The sequence below is a fragment of the Coenobita brevimanus genome, chromosome 97 (genome assembly GCF_032717465.1).
Source record: "Coenobita brevimanus isolate Jiangsu-jjx chromosome 97, ASM3271746v2, whole genome shotgun sequence".
In the NCBI taxonomy this organism is placed as follows: Eukaryota; Metazoa; Arthropoda; class Malacostraca; order Decapoda; family Coenobitidae; genus Coenobita; species Coenobita brevimanus.
In genome coordinates this window covers 30,891,923-30,915,126 of record NC_137050.1, presented here as the reverse complement: position 1 = coordinate 30,915,126, position 23,204 = coordinate 30,891,923, and the positions used below count along the sequence as shown (strand labels likewise).

The following is a 23,204-nucleotide window of genomic DNA, read 5'->3' as shown; positions in this document are numbered from 1 at the left end:
CTGTAGTTGCTCCTGTCGTGTTGTAGTCCACATCTTTCTTTACAGATTATTGGTTCAATTTTCATCGTTGACTTACCAGAAGTAAACCTCACTGAAGATGTAATGATACTCTAAATGATAGACTGGTTATTTATTATTTTCTTAATTTCTAGCATGTCTGTGTTGTCATTTCACAATGTCCAAAATGTATTCAGTGTGTAGTATAATGTTAATTTACTTTATAGTTTAATTAAAATGATTCACCACGAAATATCACCCCACGTGGCTGGCACTAGCGCCAGTATTCTCGTCAGCTTAGAGGCTTTCTACCACTTCTTTAGTTATGTGTTTTGCACATTATAACTGACGCTTCCCTTGTATACTGTTCCTTTGTATTCAGTTCCGACATATATTACATAACTGAAATAAAGATTACCGTTTGCATGTCTGAACTGGTAATAATAATTTTTATTTTATCGCCTTTTGCACACTTCATTTATAATACAGGAGCCAAGGGCAGTAACTAAACACATTAAGTGGGCAGTGAACACAGCATGTTCACTTAATTTAAGCAAAAGAAACATTTGGTTAGTGTGCAGATAAACTGTTAAGGAAGAGGTGCTAGAGAATCATCTCATGCGCTGACGAGAGTATGAGTTTAGATCTTGTTGGTGTAGCACCCCACTGTCCTGCCCCTTCCCTTCCCTACCCTTCCTGCCCCTGTGACCCCGACAACTAACCCCAGCCATCCTGTTGTAGGCGCCGCTGCCCAAGAAGCGACGGGACAGAACCGCGGCAAGTGTTCCTCAGTCAGATCACGCTCCTGTTGTTCAGCACCTCGCACTCTCTCCCTCTGAAATTTATTCTACTTATTCTCAGCATCTCCTTCACTCTTCCTATCCTCATCCTCTCTCTCCACCTTCATTCTTCCTATCCTCAGCATCTTCTTCACTCTTCCTATTCTCAGCAGCTCCCTCCACCTTCACTCTTCCTATCCTCAGTCTTTCCCTCCATCTTCACTCTTCCTATCCTCAGCCTCTCCCTCCACCTTCACTCTTCCTATCCTCAGCCTCTCCCTCCACCTTCACTCTTTCTATCCTCAGCCTCTCCCTCCACCTTCACTCTTCCTATTCTCAGCCTCTCCTTCACTCTTCCTATCCTCAGCATCTCCTTCACTCTTCCTATCCTCAGCCTCTCCCTCCACCTTCACTTTTCCTATCCTCAGCCTCTCCTTCACTCTTCCTCTTAGCCTCTCCCTCCACCTTCTCTCTTGTTAATCTCACCACCTCCTTCACTCTTTTTGTCCTCAGTCTCTCCCCTCACCCGCATTCTTTCTATCTTTGGCCTCCATCTCCATCCTCACTCTTCCTATCCTCAGTCTCTGTCTTCACCTTCACTCTGTCTGTCCTCAACCCATCCCTCACTCCTGTCCTCATCCCTTTCCTCTTCCTAATCGTATGGGCTTCCAGTTTCTAATTTACGTAATTGTTCGAGCGAGCGACGGGAAGAACACTAAGGTTCAGCTGAAATTTGGCTTGTAAAATTCTTAACCCATATGGCTTGTAAAATTTCCCTGTTTGAGGCGTACCAAATCTTTGTTTTCTTCTCAACTATTAAACAAACCGTGGCATGTCACATAATATTGAAATTGACATGATAATTGCCTTCCAGTGATGCCATTACCTCTCCCCACAACATGAATGCCCAAAATATTGCCGCTAGGCAAGAACAGAGCACCACATTCTCCCCCCTCCCCCTCCAGCTATTAAACCGATCGTGGCATGTCGTGTCTTTCTGAAAAACACAGAAATTGCCTTCGAGTGATACGAGCTGTTAACGCCCCCCTCCCTCCAAGAAGCCTAATGTAACCGAAAAAGGCTCCCCCCCCAAAAAAAAAAAAGCCTAATGTAACCGAAAAAGCGTCCCCCCCCAAAAAAAAAAAAAAAAAAAAAAAACTGTACACCTTGCTCGCTCGAACAAGTTCCACACCAATGGAGTGGACGCCAAGTTCTTGATGTTAGTTTTGTCACATATCTCCTTATCCACGAAGTTTGTATCCTTCCTTTTCCTTCTGTCTACCGAACAATGTTTCTCTCTGTATAAATTTCTTCCGTCCTCATTCTTTCTCTTACGTCGCTTGCTTTGTGTTACCTATCAAATTAACCGTTCAGACGGCTAACCCAAGAACGCATCGTGTCCCATGTAAATAATCCCTTATTTAAATGCCGTACCTTATAATCAAAGACTATAGCGAGTGTTGGCACTCGAAGGCAAATGTGTGTACATAGAACTGGCACTTTGCTGTAGCTGCCTGGCTGTCTTGTCCTCGTTATATGCCTTTATCGTGCATGTTGCAACTTAGATCCTAGTACGATTATGAGATCATAATTTATTCATTTGTAACATGTAATTAATACAACTCATATTCCTAAACATATAATCTAGAATAAACATAGAAGTTGATCAGAATCGCATGCATCTTTGAAAATACAAAATGTCTCTGATAGCAGATATTTGTTTTTTGTTTGTTTCCAGTGAATAAGGTACTTTGTCTTCGGAAAAAGTGTTTCAATCAGCTCATGTTGTACTGCTCTCAAACTAGAACGAGTGTCTGACATTGCAACTTAATGGTTCAAGCACTTAGGTACCCGAGGATTAAGATGAACAAGTAAGTTCAAATGACCCTTTTCTAGTTAGGATCCATGATGTTCTTTTATTGTTTCAGGGTTCTACATGACGCTAGCGAGGGGTTCTGTGCAGCGGGGAGGTGACCGTGCCTGGCTTGTGTCCCCCACCATGTCTGGCTCGGAGGAAGCAATGTGCATTGCATTCTGGTCAGTTTCCCCTACGCTTTTACGTTTTCTTTACAATCTGAAATCCAGTTCATAGCCCCAACTTAAATATTCCAGCCAGAAAAATTAATATTTCCCCTGCTTCGTCCTTTTCCTCCCAACTAGTCGAAGATTTCTCCTGTTTCGTTTTTTTCCACCCAGCTGGTTAAAGGTCTTTCTGATGCCACACACCTCATTCTGGACTGGCACATTCATGTCTCCGGAGTAGCATCCTGGCTCCAGAGGTTAGAGCTCTCTGGCAGCGTTTCCGTCATTATCTTTGCCAACTTTGTCATATCCGTCCCTGCAGATCTTCTGCCCCCGTCTAGACACTTACAACACCTACTGTTCGTTTTATGCCTCCTGCCACTGCTGCTGACCGTCCACCTATCCCTCCTCCGTTCTCCATGACTGAAACCCTCAACTCAGCAGCTCGTACCTATTCTATCCATCCTACTGGTGCTTATTGTGACGATTCTGTCCTCGCAGATGGTCGGATGGTGCTGCTTGCCATCGTCGTATCGTATCGTTTCGTTTCGGTTATAAAGGCTCCAGCATGCGTGCATATGCCTTGGTCACCTTATGGCGGCTCTCCACGCTGCTTGATCTCTAGGCAGCCTCCTTATTCAGTTCCATATCCCTGAGGTTACATTCTGTGACCTCGTCCAGGTCTCTTTTTGGCCTGCCTCTCGCAACTCTACCCTCGAGGTTCACATCTCTCACCTTCCACACCCAGCTGTTATCTTCCATCCTCTCATCATGCCCAAACCATCTCAGTCTACCCCTCCTCATCATAACACCACACCAATACATTCGATCCCATCCTTTCTGTCAGCTCTTCAGTCGCAGTCCTTGCCCCCTACTCCCCCAGGCCTGGCATTCAAGGACGCACTACACATCCATCTAATCATTGTCATTTCTGTACGTTTGAGCCGGTGAATATCCTTTTCCTTTACTGCCCAGGTCTCACTACCGTATAACGTTACACTCCTAACGCATGCCGCATACAAAGATCCCAGAGCACTGAGGGAGAGCACTCTTAGTGTCAGGAGAGGCAACAGCTCCCTGAACTTCCTCCAACCACTCCTCACTCTAGCCACAGAGCTCCAGCCCCATTTCCAGCACATGTCTCCCAGATAACTAAATTCCTCCACACACTCGAGACTCTCCAGCAAGATCAACCCTTCCACGCCTCTCAATCTCTCCATGCTCTCCTCGACACATCACACACACGAAATAAGCATTATTTCGCAACCTACTTCCAATACCACTGCATCTATAATACACTCACTCATCACAAAAACTGCAAAAGATGAAGTTACTTCCCACACCCTTGTGGCAAACTGCACATGACCACACTCCCGCTCCTTTGACAGAACCGCCACCAGCCCTAGATATCATCACTTTTGTTTTATCTGCATTAACTCTTAAATCATTGTGCTTCATTCTGCCTCTCCACTTCCTAAATCTTTCTTCGGCCTCCCTCTCCTTCTCTGCAGTCAACCAAATCATCCTCTCCCATCTTCATCTCCCACCGTCTCCCCAGCCGGACCAACAGTACCCAGTGTGAACTGTTTCCTCTTATCTCTGCCCTTGATATAATTTTCCCTCAGAAACTTTCAGGCCTAATCACTAGAGATTTCCAAGCAGCCTTCGCCTTTCTTTGCAAATCCCCTCGCCCTCCTTCACTCCTCCCTCTCCTGTCAGCTCCATAAGGCTCATCTCCTTGATCTCAGGCTCTCTTTTATCTGGATCTCAGCCCATGTTGCTCACACTATGCACGACCAGGCAGATCTCCTGGGCCGAGCTACCTGAAGCCTCTCCCTCCTTGCCATTCACCTCCCTGTGTCCAAGGCGATTGTCTGAAGAATCCTTCCAGAGACGGCCAGGAGAGACCTAAATAAGCGTACTGATGTTGAACATCCCACCAACGTCACCATCCAGCACTATGACAACTGCGTTAGGGCGAATCATACTGTATATATGCAGCACCCCAAGGAATGGAGAGAGAGAGAGAGAGAGAGAGAGAGAGAGAGAGAGAGAGAGAGAGAGAGAGAGAGAGAGAGAGAGAACGAAGTACTCCAGTATGTAAGTATTATGTTCATGCACGGTGTGTGGTGACTAGGATGCTAAACTAAAGGTTGTCTCGTTGTGTTGTGCAGGTATTTTATGTACGAGCCGTTTATCGACCCGTCTGGCCCATCCCTGGGATCGCTGCTGGTGTACCTGCGTTACCAGAGCTCCGAGGGTGACCTGGTAACGCGTCCCGTGTGGAGTCTCAAAAACCACCAGGGTCCCAACTGGATGTACGGCCAGGTCAAAGTGCAGAGCGACCAGGACTATGTGGTTAGTGTACCTACCTCCAGCAGCAGGGCTGTAGCACTTTTTCCCCGCTATATATTATGCACATTACCCTTTAATATTCTTTTTTATACTGCTTATATCATCGTAATATCGACATACTTTCAACAGTGACATGAATGAAGATACTGAGGTTCAGTTGGTAGAATACCTAGCTAAGGAGGAGATGTTGTGAAATTTCCTAACTCCGTCATACTCTAATGCCATTCTCAGCCTCTTAAAGTCTTCATTCAGGCAGCATTTTTTGTTTTTCATTCTTGGTATCACCAGACAAATTTATACACCTTAGGGGCAGGTGACTGGCGGTGAAGGAATTAATGAAGACTATCTTACCCCTCACCATAAGAAAAAAAAAAAAATCTTGTGAGGTGAATAATATCATCTGAGGACCCAGTAAAATTAAATAAAAAAATCGTCATCAGATGGAAGGCTATACATATTTACGACTATGAAGTACTTTTCTTTTTACTCAGGCTGCCAGCAGATATTTTTCTTTAGTTACGAATGATAATTGTTTGTGATGGGGTAATGAAGGTAATAGCCAACCCTTTCACTTCGGTAAGTTTCTCGTAAACTGAATAAAACTATGTAGATACAGCAAGAACAAAATAATTATTACCGGGTATGTCATTGTACTGAAGAGATGAACACCTTCGATCCAAGGACGTCTTTTGTATTATATTCTCGCAACCACCGAACAGTTCTGTTAAACTCAGGAAAAACCTCTCGTGTTGAAGGGAGTGTTCAAGATTGTATGAAATTCTTCCGTTTGAAATGTTTCTCCTGCGCTTAAGGAAATCGTATGATGGTCAAGAATATAACGCAAATTATGTCCTCGGGTTGCAGGACTTCACTGTCAATGCTTTGCCGAAAAGTAAACTGTTATTGTTTTCTGGAACTGGGAAGGCAACATTTACGCGAAACTTATGATTACTTGGCTTAAACTATATCTGCCATGAAGGAAGTCACTCTTAGAAAGGAGTAATATTTCATTTTTGGTCTGGGGAAACGCAACTACTTTTCTCAAGACATCTGAGAGTCTCTGAGAATCTGAGTAAAGTAGTGCGTTTATCAGAGGTGACTATCAAGCCACAGTAAATATCTTAATATTCCCTGGGAGGTTTCTGTGACAGTGCAAATTTTATCAGGGTAAAACGTAGTACTGGACTTTGTTTCCCATAGGAGTATAGAGGATAACGGAAGCAGAAAGGACGGAACACATAAAGAAAGACAGCTGGAAAACATTAAATGAATATGAAATGTGTCTCATAAGGACAATCAGCCATATGGAAGTATGTGTATTAATAGAAATATACGTCATAATGAGTGTAAGAGCTTTAATGAGAATATATACTGAAATAATATGTCATAGTAAGAATGCCAGAATTAGAATATGCATGCTTAAATATATATATATATTTTTTTTTTTTTATGCGAGGAAGAAGGAACCAAAGACCATGAGCCCGCAGTAACAGTTCCCTCCAAGAGAAAAACAAAATACAATATAGAGCCAAATTCAAGATCCAATCATTTTGAGATGCCTGGACACACTGCGTTTGAAAGACTGGAGATCATAGGCAGCAGGAAATACAGACAGAGGGAGACAGTTCCAGAGCTGACCTGTTGCATAAATGAAAGACTGGGAGTAACGGTTAACTCTTGCATTAGAGAGTTGGACAGAAAAAGGATGAGAGTTTGCTGCCAGACGGGTGCTACGCGCCCGTCGTAGAGGTGGAGGAATGCAAGCAGACAGTTCAGAGGAGCAGTGATCATTAAAGTAGCGATAGAAAAGAGATAAAGATGCAACAGTGCGGCGAAGAGACAGAGGTTGAAGGGAGTCAGTAAGAGGAGGAGAGTTAATGAGACGAAAAGCCTTTGACTCCACCCTATTGAGAAGAGCTGTATGTGGGGAGCCTCCCCACACATGAGAGTTGTACTCCACACAGGGGCGGATAAAACCCCTGTATAGAGTCAACAATTGTGCAGGGGTAAAGAAAGAGCGGAGTCGGCTTAGCACACCCAATCTCTTGGAAGCAGATTTTACAAGAGATGTAATATGATCTTTCCAAGATAAGTCCCGAGTAAATGAAACCCCAAGCATGTTCAAGGATGATGCAGGATTAAGCTGAATATTATTAAACATTAGTGGGTATACCTGCTATAATGAGGTTGTGTTATGATGTGAGTATTGAGAGAATATGCATTAACAGGAATCTGCCATAAAGAGAGTACAGTAAGTCTTTCTTATAAGCTGATTTTTTTGTTCTCTCTTGCTCGTAAACCTACAGTAAATTACTGAAGAAACTGCCTTTTATATTTTCGCTGTTGGCTGTAGAGCTGTTTGCTAATTTTCCCCAATTTATAGTATCAGATATGTGGAGGGACTTGTGATAATTGGAGTATATTATTGGGTTACATATACGACTCCTTGTATGTGCTGTCAGTGTGCTAATAGTGATCTCTGCAGGCTGTGTTCGAGGGTGCGTGGGGCAGCAGCCGAGGCAACGGGTTCATGGCGCTGGACGACATCACACTCTTCTCTGGGGAATGCACCAGTGAGTCACCACAACCTTATCTTCTGTCAACCACTAACACTCCTCACTTCCTACTTGGGCCTGTATTAAAAAACTTTCTAGGACCCAGGTTGTATAAAAGATTGCTTGTTTATACTTAAAGTCGTACAATCACCAAGCTCTTCAAAACCAAACTGCAGTGAACGTTTAAGGAATAATCAACAAAACATTATTCATGATGTTATTTAACTGCTATTGATGCCATTACTTGTTTTTCAGAAAAAATGTCAAAATCCTTTATGAATATGACCCCTGGACTCTCATTAAGCCTAACTTGCTTTTTTTTTTTTTTATCTCTGGCCCCTCACTTATTATTATTATTATTATTATTATTATTATTATTATTATTATTATTATTATTAAACTCTGATCACACCATAATCTTTATAACTTTTCCCCAGTCTTTCGTAAATTTTTATCATTACCTCGGCATCAGTAAGCCTGCATAGACAATGGTCGAGAGGGTGTATTGTTTTACTCGGCGTGTGTATGTGTCTGTCTCATTGTGTGCAAACAAGATAAATAGTTTTTTTCCGATTTTAACCAAAGTTGGTGAAGGGGCTGAGAATTAGCCAGCCAGGTTGTTGATCTAGCATTTTTTTTTAGAGCAAAAGGCCAAGGTCATATGGTAAGGGTAGCTCATACACTTTTGATCCAATTTAGATCAGACTAAGTAAAAGTGTTTTGGGTGCGGTAAGGTCTAAGTGATTCCATTTTAAGAACACTCAGTCAACGGTAAGAGTCACAGAACATGTTAAAAATTTAACCCGTGCATGTCTGTGCGTGAACAAAATAACTAAGTTTTGACTCTTTAAAAAAAAAATGGTGAAAGGGCTGAAGGGAGAGCAAAGGCTTGATTCACTGTTTTTTTATACAATACTTTAAAGGTCCGGGTCTCACGGCAAGGTGAACTTAAACATTCTTTGTATGATTAAAACCAAACTTTGTGGGAGGTTTCTGGATAATTCAAGGATGAAGGTACTCGATTCCGAGAACAATCCGTCAAAGGTCAAGATCACAGAGCAGGGTCAAATGTTTGACCACACAACTCGGACAGCTTTGATTCAATTTGGACAAACTTGGTGGAGGAACTGAGGGTCCGCCACGGATGAAGAGGTTTTAATGTGAAAACAAGTGAAATGTCGGAGTCACAGGGCAAGGTCAACTTAAATATTTTTAATCCGATCTGGACCAAACTTAGTTGAAGGGATGAGGTCCAGACAAGACGGATGTTACTTGACTTTTGTCAAGGACAAAATCAGGTATTCTGTCCTTAGATAATTTGTGCGGAATGTGTGTTGCATTCTCAAAATGCTCCTTCTTGTTAGGGTACAGTTTATTCTAATCTTAATTATTTTTCACATTATCGTTTTATGATTATTTTCAAACTAATGGATACCATGGGTGTATTTTCCGTAATTCATATAAAACTGATTCATCCTGACAATTACTATATAATGTGGATATATTGTATGCTGTATTCACTATAAGCCATCCACACATAAAGGAAAATTTTAATCCTTTGGGTGTTAGTGGAGATTCTCCTATAGGGAATAAGATCAAGTAGCGTTAGCCACACTGAAAAGTTAAAATAATGGTTCTTCTGAGAAGGCTGAGAATAACCCTTAATGTGTGTGTGTGTGTGTGTGTGTGTGTGTGTGTGTGTGTGTAGATAGATAGATAGATAGATAGATAGATTTATTGATTGATAGAGAGATGTATGACTGGTCATAGAGGCTCAGCAGGTACTGTTGTCATGGTGTGTTAACAAAGGAGATAACGCATGTCATCAGATTGGGTTGTGTTTGCCCATCACATATCATGGGACTGGGGGATCTCATGTATCATGTTATACAGATGTCGGCAAGGATATTTTTGTGGCATGTGGATGGACTCATGGAAGTGTACTGAAACTAACAAGTAACTTAAGCAGCAATAAATCCCCGGGGGCTCGAACGAACTATATCGCAAATTACCAGCTCAGCACTGTGGCTGCTCGAGCATAATCTCTAGTGCATTTTCCCAAACTCTGTCCCCAAATAACTCCCCTCCCCACACTCCCAGCCATGCCCCTGAAGGCCCAGACGACGGGTGGTGACTGTGACTTCCAGCGTGATGCCTGCCAGTGGAAGAACATCACCTCAGACCCTGACTTCCGGTGGACCACCGCCTCTGTGTCACGCAGACCAGCAAACCTACCAGATCACACCTTTGGAGGGCCAGGTACTGTACAGTTGGCTCCAAAACTCATGTTGCCATTCTTCTCTTTCCATGAACTTTGACAGTCAGCCTCATGAATCCTCAGCAATCGACGCTGATAACACTAGCCAACCACAGATCAGCGTCACTTGCATCGGATTCACCAGACTAATATTCAAAGACCATGGAGAGATAAGCAGGAGAGGTGGCACGACTTTCGTTTGCACTACTTGATCCAACTCTGTCTGTCTGTCTGTCTGTCTGTCTGTCTCTCTCTCTCTCTCTCTCTCTCTCTCTCAGTTGTGCCGTCTAATTTTGTATGCGTCACACTTTAATTTGCTTCTAAGGTCCTGTTGGGTTGTTCTGCCTGTTTGTCTCTATCCTTCCGTTATTGTTTTTTGTCTGTCTGTTTCGTTAGGTTGTTTATTTGTCTTTGTAATTTTATCTCTGTCTGGGTTTTTTTCTGAGTATATTGCATGTATGTCTGTATATATGTAATTATGTTGTATCCATATATCTGTCTCTCTGTATATCTGCTTGCCTCCAGCATCTATCAATCAGTCAGTCAGTGAGTCACTCACTCACTCAATCAATCAATCTGTGTGTGTGTGTGTGTGTGTGTGTGTGTGTGTGTGTGTGTGTGTGTGTGTGTGTGTGTGTGTGTGTGTGTGTGTGTGTGTGTGTGTACACCAATGGTATTCTGTCCCTATTTTTCAAATTCCCGTCTAGTCTATCATCTTCCTCTCGCTCATCCCCTGCTGTCACCCCACTTTCATGTTCATCATTGGTGGCGGCAGTGGGGTATGCGTACTTCGACGTGTTCAACCAGAACGCTCGGCCTCAGAGCCTGACGCTGCTGTCTCCACCCATGGACAAGAGTGAGGACAACGCCCCCATCTGCATCTCCTTCTGGTTCGCGTACTTCGGCGCCAGCGACACCACCAAGCTGAAGGTGACGCGCGAACCTTACGACCGCTCGGCACCGGAAGACCAGCGATACGGGGACCCTGTTGAGGTGCGTTCAGGGTTGGCTGCAACCAACCTCATTGGTCGGCTGACTTCACACTGACAGATGGGGTCGTATTTACAACCTGTCCTAAGTTTAAGTCGCGTTTACCAGTATTTAAATATACATCTGCCTTCACTCATTCAACCAGCTAACAGCTCTCATGAAATTAGACAAGTTGTTAATGTAACATTCTTGTTATTTTAGAGTTATTTTTCGCTTCTCGAGATATTCACTTCCTTTCAGCGAGAGTTTTTTAATGTCTGGCGACAAGTACATTTGAGATATACTAAAGATTTTTTTTTTCAAATTATTGACAATATTCTAAAAATTTTAGCACTGTTTCCAGTGATTTTTTTGTAGTTATTGTATGCAGCGACATGTAAGTTATTTTCTCAGAAAAACTTAAAGAAATAGAGATTTTTTGTAATTCCGACTGTAGTAACTCTGCAATGACAGCACGTGACTAGATTACATGTTAGTAGCTTTTGATACTGCAGAAGTAGGATTTACCTTTGCTGTATAATATATATACTTTGTCGAGCTGATTTGATTAGAAGTTGTTTTATGAGTAAGGCAATAACGCCCTTGCCATTTCTTGAAAATTCCTTCTTGTTATCCAGGAAAAGGGGTGAGGGACGAAAAAATAGGTCAGACGTCAAGCAGAACTTAGTTATTTAGGAAGAAAGCCGCGGTAGTGTGGAATCGTGTCATCAACTTATAAGAAAAAGCTGCACAGTTGAAAGCTTCATTTCACTGCTTCTCTCCCATATCGTTTGAAGGATCCCCATCCGGCATGATCACATCTTCTCGGCATGCATGTTTACAGTTTTGTTCACTGTGATGCCCCTTTGGGATGTTTGGTTTAATATGCCCTTAATCCTTTATCTCCAGTGACGTATTTCGTATGTATTTCTTGTCAGATGCATAGACTTTTATGCAGCGCAGGAGGGACTTCTCGATCTAGAGGGATTAGATATAATCTAACTATATAATATCTCTTACAATTGTACCAGATGCCCTCTTCACCCTTTCACGCCGATGACGTAGTTTGTAAGTATATTTTTTCCTAGCTGCTGACGATTATATTCATATTAGGACAGACAATGGGTCGGTGAGAGCTAGGCCTATACCTGATTCCTTTTTGTGAAAGTCTCTTCTAAAATGAATAACATTGTCTGGAGGTAAAGAATGTTCTGTAAAAATGCACCACCGGATTCAAGAGGTTAACTTGGGTAAAATAGTCTGGAGATGACAAGAATAGAAAAAATATACGTGCACAGAGTGACGTTTTTCGCCTTACTGTTTTGTGTCCACTGTGCCGCAGCTATGGGTACTGGAGGCGCAGAACATCGGGGCTCAGCGGCCTGAGTGGCAGTTCGGGCAGGTGGAGGTGGACGCGTCTGCTGACTACCGCATCTCCCTGATTGGCATGGCGTCCAACGGTGGCTTTGCCATCGACGACATCAAGACATACAGTGGCTCATGTGGAAGTAAGTTGTGGTGGGAGGGGGGTAGTAGAGGGGACGGTGATGAGAAATTTGGGGCAGTGGCTAAAGGAGAACACTTTCAGCACTGCCTGTCGACCACATGAAGGCAAACAATCAAAATTTGTTAAATCCCACTCGTCCGTCAAAACTGCAGTTGGCTCCCAGTTGCACTGCTGGGTGAACAGGGACAAGAGGGAGATAAATTTGGTCCAAGATTCTGACTGTCCCTTTAATGGAGCTGGATTTCTTCCAGATATTAACAGAACAAGCCGGTAGGCGACGATGGCCAGCTCGAAGCAGGCCATTGCGATTCAGCCTGTACACATAAAGGGGGACCCTTATCTGGTTAGAGCCTAAAAATACCATCGCTTGCCTCTCTCTGGACACAAACTAAGCCACCCAAACAACAGAAATAACTCGATATTTGCGTAAAAGCAATAAACACCAAAAACTGTGAAAAGCTTGATAATGTATTTTTTATGAAGCCTCCCATAATTATGTACTGATAACTAATACACATTATCTAGTCATTTCAAACCATTTCAGCACTACTGAAATCTTTGTGCTTGGGTGAAAATGTGGATATTTCTTAATGCGATATTTTTTCTCTCCTCTCCTTAGTTTTCACCAGAGTGTACAGTACGCACTCGTTTTGCAAATTTTTTCGCTCTTCATTGCGAAGCACAGGATGGGTTTAGAAAGCTAAAAATTGTGTTGCCAGGTTAGCCAGACATTTCTCTTCGATTTGGTAAGAAGAAAAAAAAAATGATTTTCGAAATCTGAAATAATGGTGCCGGGGCTGGCCACTGGATCCCGACAATTTCTGAAACCACGGCCATGGAGGGGCTAAGCAGGTCGTTGCTACTTCAATGGTCACTGCTCTGAACTGTCTGCTTGCATCCCTCCACCTCTACGGCGGGCGCGTAGCACCCGTCTAGCAGAAACTCTCATCCCTTTTGTGTCCAACTCTCTAATGCAAGAGTTAACCGTTACTCTCAGTCCTTCATTTATGCAACAGATCATCTCTGGAACTGCCTCCCTCTGTCTATGTTTCTACTAGCTATGATCTCCAGTCTTTCAAACGCAGTGTGTCCAGGCATCTCGAAATGATCGAATCTTGAATTTGGCTCTCTCTTGTATTTTTTTTTTTCTTGGAAGGAACAGTGTGTGGGCTTGTGGCCTTTGGTTCCTTCTTCCTAGCAAAAAAAAAAAAAAAAAAAAAAAAAAGAGTGGTTCCCTAGCAACCAAAATCTTGCGGACACAACTAGGTAGTAGGCTGGTCATTGTGATCAGATTTGGTCGAAACTGGTTAATTTTTGAAGGGCAGAAGTTCCTGCCATAATTAAACAACACTACCAGGGACGCTGATGCCAATCTTCACAGGGTTGCCACTCGAAAACTAGAGGAGAGGGGAATATTGGATGACACACTTCCGATAGGGAATGACCTCAAGATTACACCTAAAGAAGTCAGAGCTTTCTGCTGTCATTGGTAATGCTTTTACAGCTCAATACGTGAAACGTACGAAAAGCGGTTTTTCGGCCGTTGCCAGGCAATGAGTAATTGCCTAGCAACCAAAACCTTGTGAACACAACTAGGTTATAGACTGGTCATTGTATCCAGTTTGGTCGGAATCGGTTAATTTAGAGGGGTAGAGGTGCCTGCCACAATTGAAGAAGAAAGAAAGAATACAAGAAAGAAGGAAAGAAAAAGTGACTAACAATAAGGTCATATGGAGCTGGCCAATATAATGACCTAGGCATCATTTTGAGTAGCAGGCACTGTAAGCTGGTGGGGGGAAGGGGTGCAGAATTATATGGAAGGATGTGAACTAGCAATTGTTGTGATAATATACCTGTGATAGATAATGAGGCAGATCATACATGGCGACATCAACAGAATATCGTTATAGACACGAGTGAACATTATATATTTTCATAATCACGTAAGAGGAATTGTAGCCGCATGTATCGCAGTAACAAATCTATTTGCTTGTGTTGTTCTTTTGCATTATTATACTCATTCCTGCTTGACCTTCAGTGACAACGCTCCTCAAAGTGCTGTGGCTTGTACTGCATTAAAGTAATAAATAAATAAATAAATAACAAATAAAAAGGTGGCAAATCAATGCTGTGCAGTATCATGTGCAATTAATTCTGCCTCCCAGTGGTTAATTGCTGGGACCTTGAGGGACATATGAAAGTTTTAACGTAAGGTCTTGCTTTAATCCGAGAACATGCAATGCCTCAGTTCTGTGGTATGGGTTTGTTCACTGTGTTGGTTCAGTACGTGAGTCTGTAACTAAGTTTCATGGTACAGGTTATGAAGCCTGGTCACGTTATTAACAAACTCAGAAACATGGATTATGTTGATTACGTGGGATATTGACTAATTACTCATGTAGTGTCCGATTTTGGCATTGCTGCAGTTCTGTCTTCTGTTTTATAAAAACCAGACTAATACCTAAAAAATGTCGTAAATAACTAACAAAGTCAAGGGATTATGACATTATGACTGTATGAATGTTCCATAATGATACATAAAAATATCCCTGACAGTTACCAATAAAACATGGTTTCATATATATATATATATATATATATATATATTGTACTGGTCTACTACTGCCTGATGCAATAGGCTTACTCTGGTTCGACAAATACAAGTACCAGTGCAGCAACGCAACATGCACAATACAGTACAATGCACAGAAATACATCACATTACCAGACACAACTAGAAGTAACTAGTGGTCGAAATAGGATAATATATATATATATATATATATATATATATATATATATATATATATATATATATATATATATATATATATATATATGGAAGGGGTTATAATCCTGAATTCCTGAGCGACAGTAGTGACTTTATCCAGGAGGGGAGGTGGGGAGGCAAAAGGAGAGCAAGCCTTTATAGCTGGGCTCTGTAAACTCCCTCCTAAATATATGTTTGAAATCTTACCAGTTCGAGGCCACACGCAATGCAAAAGGAATATCAGAACATATTAAATATGTGTGATAACAGTGTGTCCCTCCTTAAATTCTCTCCCTTATTACAAGCTATAAGAAAGCTTATTTTCTAAATTTTCTTTTGCACATGAGTTGAGAAACAAAAGTAATTTACTCGTCATATTTCAGGTGTTTTCACAACGATAAATCATCTCAAAAATGGAGTTAGGATTGCTAAAAATCATCACGTGATCAGTTTTGGGAGAGTAATATGAATTTAGTTAATAGGTTGGAAATTGCTGTTACGGAACTCAAGTAATTATTTTCAATCATAAAATTATAATGGTTCCTTTTTATCAAATTTTTGAACTATTAACTGTATAAAGTGTTTCTCGTGTGATGATAATGAGCCCATCAGTCTGAAGCTGTCTTTTAAGGACCCATGGTGGGTCCTCGTGAGCAGTCATTTTCCGTGCGTCTCAAGTGTAACTAGGGAGTTAAGCCCTCCAAACCCGAGCATTTCGAACACTGGTAATGACTATGAACGTTGGAGGTCACTTGTTACGATGGTCTTGAGTCATAAGATTAGAAAATTGTTGCGATTCTCCTCCAATTACACTGATGGAGACCCGAGACAAAAACCGATGAATGAGGGTGTATTGTGTGGGGCGGGGTGAAGGCTAGGGTCAGGACGGATAGAGAGTTGACTTACACACATGGGAGGATAATCTGTCATACCAGGAAGCGTTAGTGTAGAGTTTTTCTACACATTCTAAGTGAATTACTAAGAAAACCATTTTGCTGCCAACAAAAACTTAAAATGACTGTTGTGATTGCAGTGTTGTTAAACTGGAGACGGGAGGCACCAAGTTACATATGTAGCTTGTGCGATAACCGATATTCACTTCAATATTTGAAATATGTGGGCCTCGACGCAGGTACTGCATAACGTAATTGTCCATTACAATTTTGCTATTTTCAGCAGGCTTTGAATAATGCTAATAACTATATACAAAGATATACATAGATATTCTCAAACTTATCCATTCTCCTACGCACCACAGATGTCGCCACATATCTTTTCGTGTCCATACTTGAGCGCTAATGTTCAGTGCCCATAATGAATACATTGTTATGGCAATCTGTTTCAGGGCTAGTGTGATGGTATTAGCAAGGATGGTGGTCAGTTTATGGCATGTCAGTTCATCTTGTGTTAGATCATTCACTTCCACAAACTGTTCTCTGTTCCAGCCCATGATCGATCTTACGTCCTGTGGGTCAGCATTCCGCAACTCTTACAATTTCTGATATGTTAAGGCATTGTATTACTGGGTTAAAGTGTGTGTTTAAGAAAAGTACTTTTGTCATGTTGCTTGCTTTCAAATGATCAGCGTAACGTTGAGTTTGTAATATGCGTATGTATATTGCCTAAGATTTTTTTTTTTTTTCTCCGCACAACTTATCAAAATCATCAATTTGAATATATCAACTGTTCTAGTCTTCGAAAATTTACCTTCATCATGGTTTCCGTTTGTGCACTTACTGTCTTCTTATACAGTTCTGCCATTATCATCAATTTACAGCTGTGTACGCATGCCTGTGTTGTGCCCTAAATGCGGCCTTGTATTTGCAGTGCGGCCGGAGCGAGCAGACCCCACACAGACCGGCACAGGAGACCAAGGATTCGGCCCCGCCAACTAGCTCACTCCATCCCACTCCAGGTCACTCCACAACACTCCCCTCCATTCCAGTTCACTCCGCCATTAGGATAGGTCATAGGCGAAGGAAGGAGTGGCTCTTGGTGGGTGGAAAGGAGGATGAAGGAGTTCTGAGAGGGAGAAGAACCTTAAAGTGGTTATATATAATATGTTTTAAAAGGGCTGTCTGAGAATCGCATGTGTGAAATTTTGCGAATGATCTGTAGGTGAGTAATGGCGTCACTCTCACTGTCGATTTGTCTGCATCTCAACGAAAAGAAACCTTAACATGGCAAATTTTGTGGGGATGGTATGGATTTCACTAAGGATGCCAGAGTGACCATTCTCATAACGTTTAATGGTCTGTGCGCTTGCCAACATGCCGCCCGGCATTATTGTGGACATGGGGACAGCAGTGACGGTTTCTTTGGTTAGCATCTTGACAAAAGCAACGACTGTGGAAGTGGCTGTTAATATGCATCGATGCTTGGGAATCTTTATAACGTAGTGAAGTACAACTGGATTAATACACAAAGTGAACTAGGAGCATGGATGATGAATACAAGGGAGATGAATGAATGAAAGCGTGGATGGGTGGATGAAGAACAGTGGTTATGGCCGGTTCTGCGAATGAGTACATGAATGGATGAGTCACTTTTAACCCCTTCAGTCCGAGGACGCCACAGGAATTGTATTGTTACTGCAACTAGACGATTTTAATGAGTGTAAGAGGGAATTCCAATAGTGAAAGGGTTCGTGGAGGATGTACCTAACCCCTCCAGCTCGAAATGTGTCTCCAAGTTAATAGAATCGTTCAAGAGACAGCAAAATTAATGTAAAATCATTCTCAGACTATAGGGGTATATGAATGTCAGTCTGAAGCGAATGATTAGGTTGGTACTGTACAAGATTATATGTAGGATTACTGTCACTTGCACTTCATAAATTCCTGTTATTATTCTCCATTCACAAAATTACTTTAAACACACCAAAAACCTACCATTAAGTGTTTTGCAAAGTATGATGTTAAGGCATATTGAAGTTTGCAATAAAAGACTACATTGCATTAGGGAATCATGCATAACAGATGTATTATTTGTTTGCGTTTGAAACCATTTGATGTTTGGTAATGCAATAAATAAATTCCTGTGTAAATGTACTTAGATGTGGCAATTAGAGTTTTATTTTTAAAACTAATAACATATTCTCTCGCTACATTCAGAGTTTTGTGTGTAGAGAGATAGGCGCGGACCCTTTCTGTCTGATGACATCTTTTTTCATTTCGATCAGGGTACTACCAGACGAAATTCTCTCTCTCTCTCTCTCTCTCTCTCTCTCTCTCTCTCTCTCTCTCTCTCATGAAAAGGTTAATTAGGACTAAATTCAACCCCTCCAACTGGAAAAAGTATTTGCCAAGCTTCAGGAAATTGTCTGATAAAAAAAAGACGTCATTATGACGATTTATTATTATTATTATTACTATTACGTACCACCGATTTTTTTTTTCTGCTGTTGGTAGTGTATAAGGATTTTAATGCACATATCAGTTTTAGATTTTATACGTTTACCATGATATTTTTTGTAATTAGATTTTTTTATGCACAGAGTTGTTTTAGATTTTGATACGTATACCATGATTTTTTTTTTGTACTTCATTATTATTAGCGAGTTATTAGTTGTACATAAGTAATTCGTCTTTGTATTCATTGTTTGTAGATCCAGATAGCATTTCCAAATTCACAGTGAACTAAACCAAGTAATTTTATATTATGGACAGGTCAGTCTAAACCCATATATAATAAGACTAATAAAAAGCTAATAAAACATAGTGCAATAGTTTCTGATCTATCCCATATTTCGGACCTCTTGTTGTTATATTTCGATTTAGCTGAAAATATTCTTTTAAGTTCTGTGTCTTATGTGTTTAAGCCTACTGGTATTGTTTTCTGTCATAATTTTGCCAAAGCCGAGATGTTTCATACCGCTACCCTTTCACAGAGGACGTTACTCTCAAGTGAAAAAACCTGTGTCGTTAGTGAAAACATTGTTCCGGAACGATAATTCCTGGAAGGATTGAATGAAATAAGTTTCCACTCTTTCACGAGGCGATGTTTCCCTCATCTGAATACAATCGTTTGGCGTCAGTAATTTCACAAGTGAACCACTGAGAGGGTTAAAGTGAAACAACGAGGAATGTCAACGCCTCAACCAGGATACTTTGTTGCAACACTGGCTACTTTTTCCGGTGACCCCTCGACATCGCCTTGCTGAGGTTATTAGTTAGGACAGCGTATATACATTGTTTTCTTTGTGAGACCAGTTTCAGTGGATTGTTGATAACCCACTTTGCTGTACTTTCCTTGCTTCTACAGTCTAACTCACTCCAGTTTTCATGGGAAAATGGCTTAGTATTATGGTCATAGTTTTCACCTTTCTACTCTTTCTTCAGTTACGAATCAATCTGTGATATATACCTATCCGAATGTCAAAATCTAGCGGTTATAGCTGTGGTAATGCTTTTTAAAAATTCTATGCAGGGGTTGGGGGGGAGGAAATAGGTGGGAAAGGTTGAAGTAGTGATGCATGATGGGGACTGGCTGGATTGTATTCAGTACTCAAAAAAAGTATCGTTCCACTTGGTTCGATGGTCGTAGAGATGAGCACATTCCCCACACACAATGGAACTTTTTTGCCATTTTTTGTATTTTTAGAGTACTGTACTAAGAAAAATATATGCACTCATCACGGGATGGCCCATATATATCACAACGATTCGTCCACACATCAAGTGCTGGCTTTAAGCCAACTGGGGGCAGGGGAGAACGGTGATGGTTCGGACAGTGAGACTGGACAGTGCATTTCCTGGGAAACGTATGGGACCAAGGATCGCGAGGACTCGCGTGAAAGTGCGAGAGTTTGTTTACTTCGACCATACGGAGCCTCCAAACAACAAACGTTGCGCTTTTCGATGCAGGTCAGATTTTATTTATATATATATTTTTTCACCTGTGTTATAATTTGAGTGTATATGGTAAGCTCTACCACCATGAATATGTCAAGCAGCGAATTATGCATTATTTTGGTGAATATGTGTTGCATATAGAAGATTTCAAAAACTCGTGAGAAGTTTGGGGGACGGGATGGCTCAATGGTAGAGAGCTAAGTCTACTAATTGTAGTCTTGGTAGACTTAGGTATAGTAGACTTAAATAGAGAGCCTGCGTCAAAGCCGAGGGGTCGAGAGTTCGCGCCCCGCCTGGGTAGCTGCCCTGCTGCGAGGGGTAAGGCTTTCCCGTCACCGAGCGGGGCTATATGATCAATCAGGGTCTAGCTTGGAAAATTCATTTCTCCATTTCGTGTGGAGTTTGAGGGAATCCATCAATTAATTATATATATTTGGGATAATCTGGACAGTTGAGGAGGGGAATGGTTCGTCAGTGTCCGAACTATCTCCCCACTATTAACTCACATGCACTCTTTAGCGTCTTTAAGCCACATTTTGATTGCATTCCATTCTACCGTAGAGATATAAAATCAGCAATAGACTTTATTCATATCTTTATGATTCTACAGACGTTAGTTGTGAACCTAGGGGTCCCACCAAAAATGTTCCGATTGGGCCCCGCAGGCCCCGGCCCTGCACATCTCAAATGCTTAGGTGCTTGAGGTGGCGTTATACTTTTCTGAGGGGTGTACACTCAGGTCCGCATTCACGTCGGTTAAGGCTTTCTAGTACCTCTTCGTTACCAATTTATTTCTTTTAGGATCTACGGCATTTATGCACACCATGACGATAAGAGAACGATATAGAGAACCCAAAAACGAATATTTAGCTGTAATAATACAAAACGAATATTTAAGGAAGGTGTTCTTGGGGGTTAACTGACGAGACTACTGGCCTCAGTGAAGATGGTGTTGGGTTGGTATAGTAGGATCTTGTGAGGGATTTAATCATTTTCTCCAAGCCGAGTAAGAACAGGAATAAGTAAGCGCGTCACTCGCATAGGCATCAGCTGGCAACCCTACGATGCAGGTAAAAACATTTGGGTGAATTTTCTCGTAAATTATTATAAAATTGTAACTCTCACTAAAATAGTTAAAAATAGAGTTTGTATTTTATCCTCACTTACTCCAGACTGTTTAATTCAGCAAAGATAACAGAGACATCGAGCTTAGGACTGTTTAGCTATGTATTTGTATAGTAAGTTCAGAGATGTAAGTGTTGTAGGTGGCTTTACCTTATCCCTTGTACTATATCTGTGTTAGAATGAAAAAAAAAAAAATCCCATTGTCTGGGAAGTTACCCGAAGTGAAGATAGGTGTGTGTGTGTGTGTGTGTGTGTGTGTGTGTGTTACATTAATGAAGTAAGGAAAATGAGGAATACACTGTTTGGTACGTAAAATTTCATCACTTCCTTAATATCAATCCCAAGATAATAACAGTGAAAAATATTAGTATGTGTGTGAACCTTGTAATCAAGACAAGGGAAATTCATATGTGAGTCATATCCTAATTCTTGGTTTTCATTTAATGTTACGCAAGTCAAAAGTATTATATCTATCTATCTCTATCTATCTGTCTACACACACACACACACACACACACACACACACACAGTAGCCCAAGTGGAAAGTTTTTTACTCTCGAGAATCGAACACCGAACTCCTAGATAGACAGGTACCGAGTCACTACTACCAAGGAGTGAAAAAAGGTAAGCCATATGAATTCTGTGAAGAACCAGGTAAATCCATTATGCCAGATTTTTTTTTTTTTTTTTTTCCAACCCGAACCCATATGATGACACATTTCAGTCACCTGGATTTTCGCTTAGCCCCACGCAACTTGGCAAGCGACATAGATGTTTTAATCTCTACCTGCCAGTACACGAACGCCTTCCTATATGCTGGAGAATACACACATTACTCTTGTGAACATACGTGGAAAGTGTTTATTGGTCTAGCCGTGAGGAGTGCTTAGCCGCGGTGCTAAGCTTGTGGCGGGGTTTTCACCCAAAATCCTGGGGTTAAAGGCCACTACATCATCCAGGTTACTACAGTTACTTCCCCGAGGTGTTACGCAAGGTACTCTTGTGATTTTACCTTCTAACACTTAAAGGGTGGATGGACACTTGAGTCAAGTGATACCAACTGCATGCACAAGATTCGAATCTTGGCGCCAGCTGGCCGGCAGCTTTGCAGTCAGTGATGTCGACCACTCATCCCCCAGGGAGGTGGCCAGTATGATTGAAGAAAAACTAAATTTTTGTGTGCTAGACGCAAAATGAGCCAAGCAGAGTCTGCTATTTTCTTCTTTCCTTTGTCGATATTTTGGTTCACCCAAGCAAGCCACAAGTATCTTAATTCTTTACTCAGATTATTATTATTATTATTATTATTTATTATTATTATTATTGTTGTTGTTGTTGTTGTTGTTGGTATTATTATTATTATTATTTATTATTATTATTATTATTTATTATTATTATTATTATTATTTGCTGATTCCTGATTAACTTCGACACCAGTAGAACTGCGATTGTGCCTCTCGATCCTGCTTGTTATGACAGCCATGAACACGGTGATAACACACATTTATGTTATATACTCAGAAAATGGAAGAAAACTGCAAGGCCACCAGCTCAATGCCCTCATCTGATGCCGCCAAAATGGGGGACGTCCGGTTTGGTGGCGTCACGTGAGAACTCTTTAATATATGCGGCGTAGTTAAGCTTTTATTGAACTGTTTATTGAATAGCTTGCAAAATGCATTAATAAACAGTAACATTAAAACAGATGTGTAGCTTCTTCCTGTGTATTCAGAGAAGACATGGAACCGCATATTTAATCCCGCAATATGTATGTCAAGCTTGTTTTAACCCATGAGCTCATTTCCCCCCGTTTCTGGTCGTTTTTATTTTATTTATTTTTTTTGGGGGGTCACGCTCCCCAAATGTGGCATAACGAATGAGAGTCCATTTTACAACATGTTAAAGTTATCAGAGCCATATCTGCCTCCCTTTCACCGTTTCTGAGAATTTGTAATTAGATGAAGGGGCTGACCCCTTAAAAATCATGGCTGGAAAATTAAATAATATAAAGTGGA

At 41.3% G+C, this 23,204-nt stretch overlaps 1 protein-coding gene across 1 annotated transcript in view; it reads left to right on the top strand.

Annotated features, from left to right (window-relative positions):
- The window catches only part of LOC145413641 (MAM and LDL-receptor class A domain-containing protein 1-like), a 114,724-nt gene extending 96,739 nt beyond the window's left edge, over window positions 1-17,985 (top strand). Inside the window, exons 12-18 of the mRNA XM_080283300.1 lie at window positions 2,705-2,813; window positions 4,973-5,156; window positions 7,639-7,726; window positions 9,809-9,967; window positions 10,741-10,958; window positions 12,277-12,442; window positions 17,039-17,985. Of these exons, the coding sequence (XP_080139426.1) occupies window positions 2,705-2,813; window positions 4,973-5,156; window positions 7,639-7,726; window positions 9,809-9,967; window positions 10,741-10,958; window positions 12,277-12,442; window positions 17,039-17,106 (992 nt within the window). The 3' untranslated portion in view covers window positions 17,107-17,985. The remainder of the gene's footprint in view (window positions 1-2,704; window positions 2,814-4,972; window positions 5,157-7,638; window positions 7,727-9,808; window positions 9,968-10,740; window positions 10,959-12,276; window positions 12,443-17,038) is intronic.
- The last annotated feature ends 5,219 nt before the right edge of the window (window positions 17,986-23,204 follow it).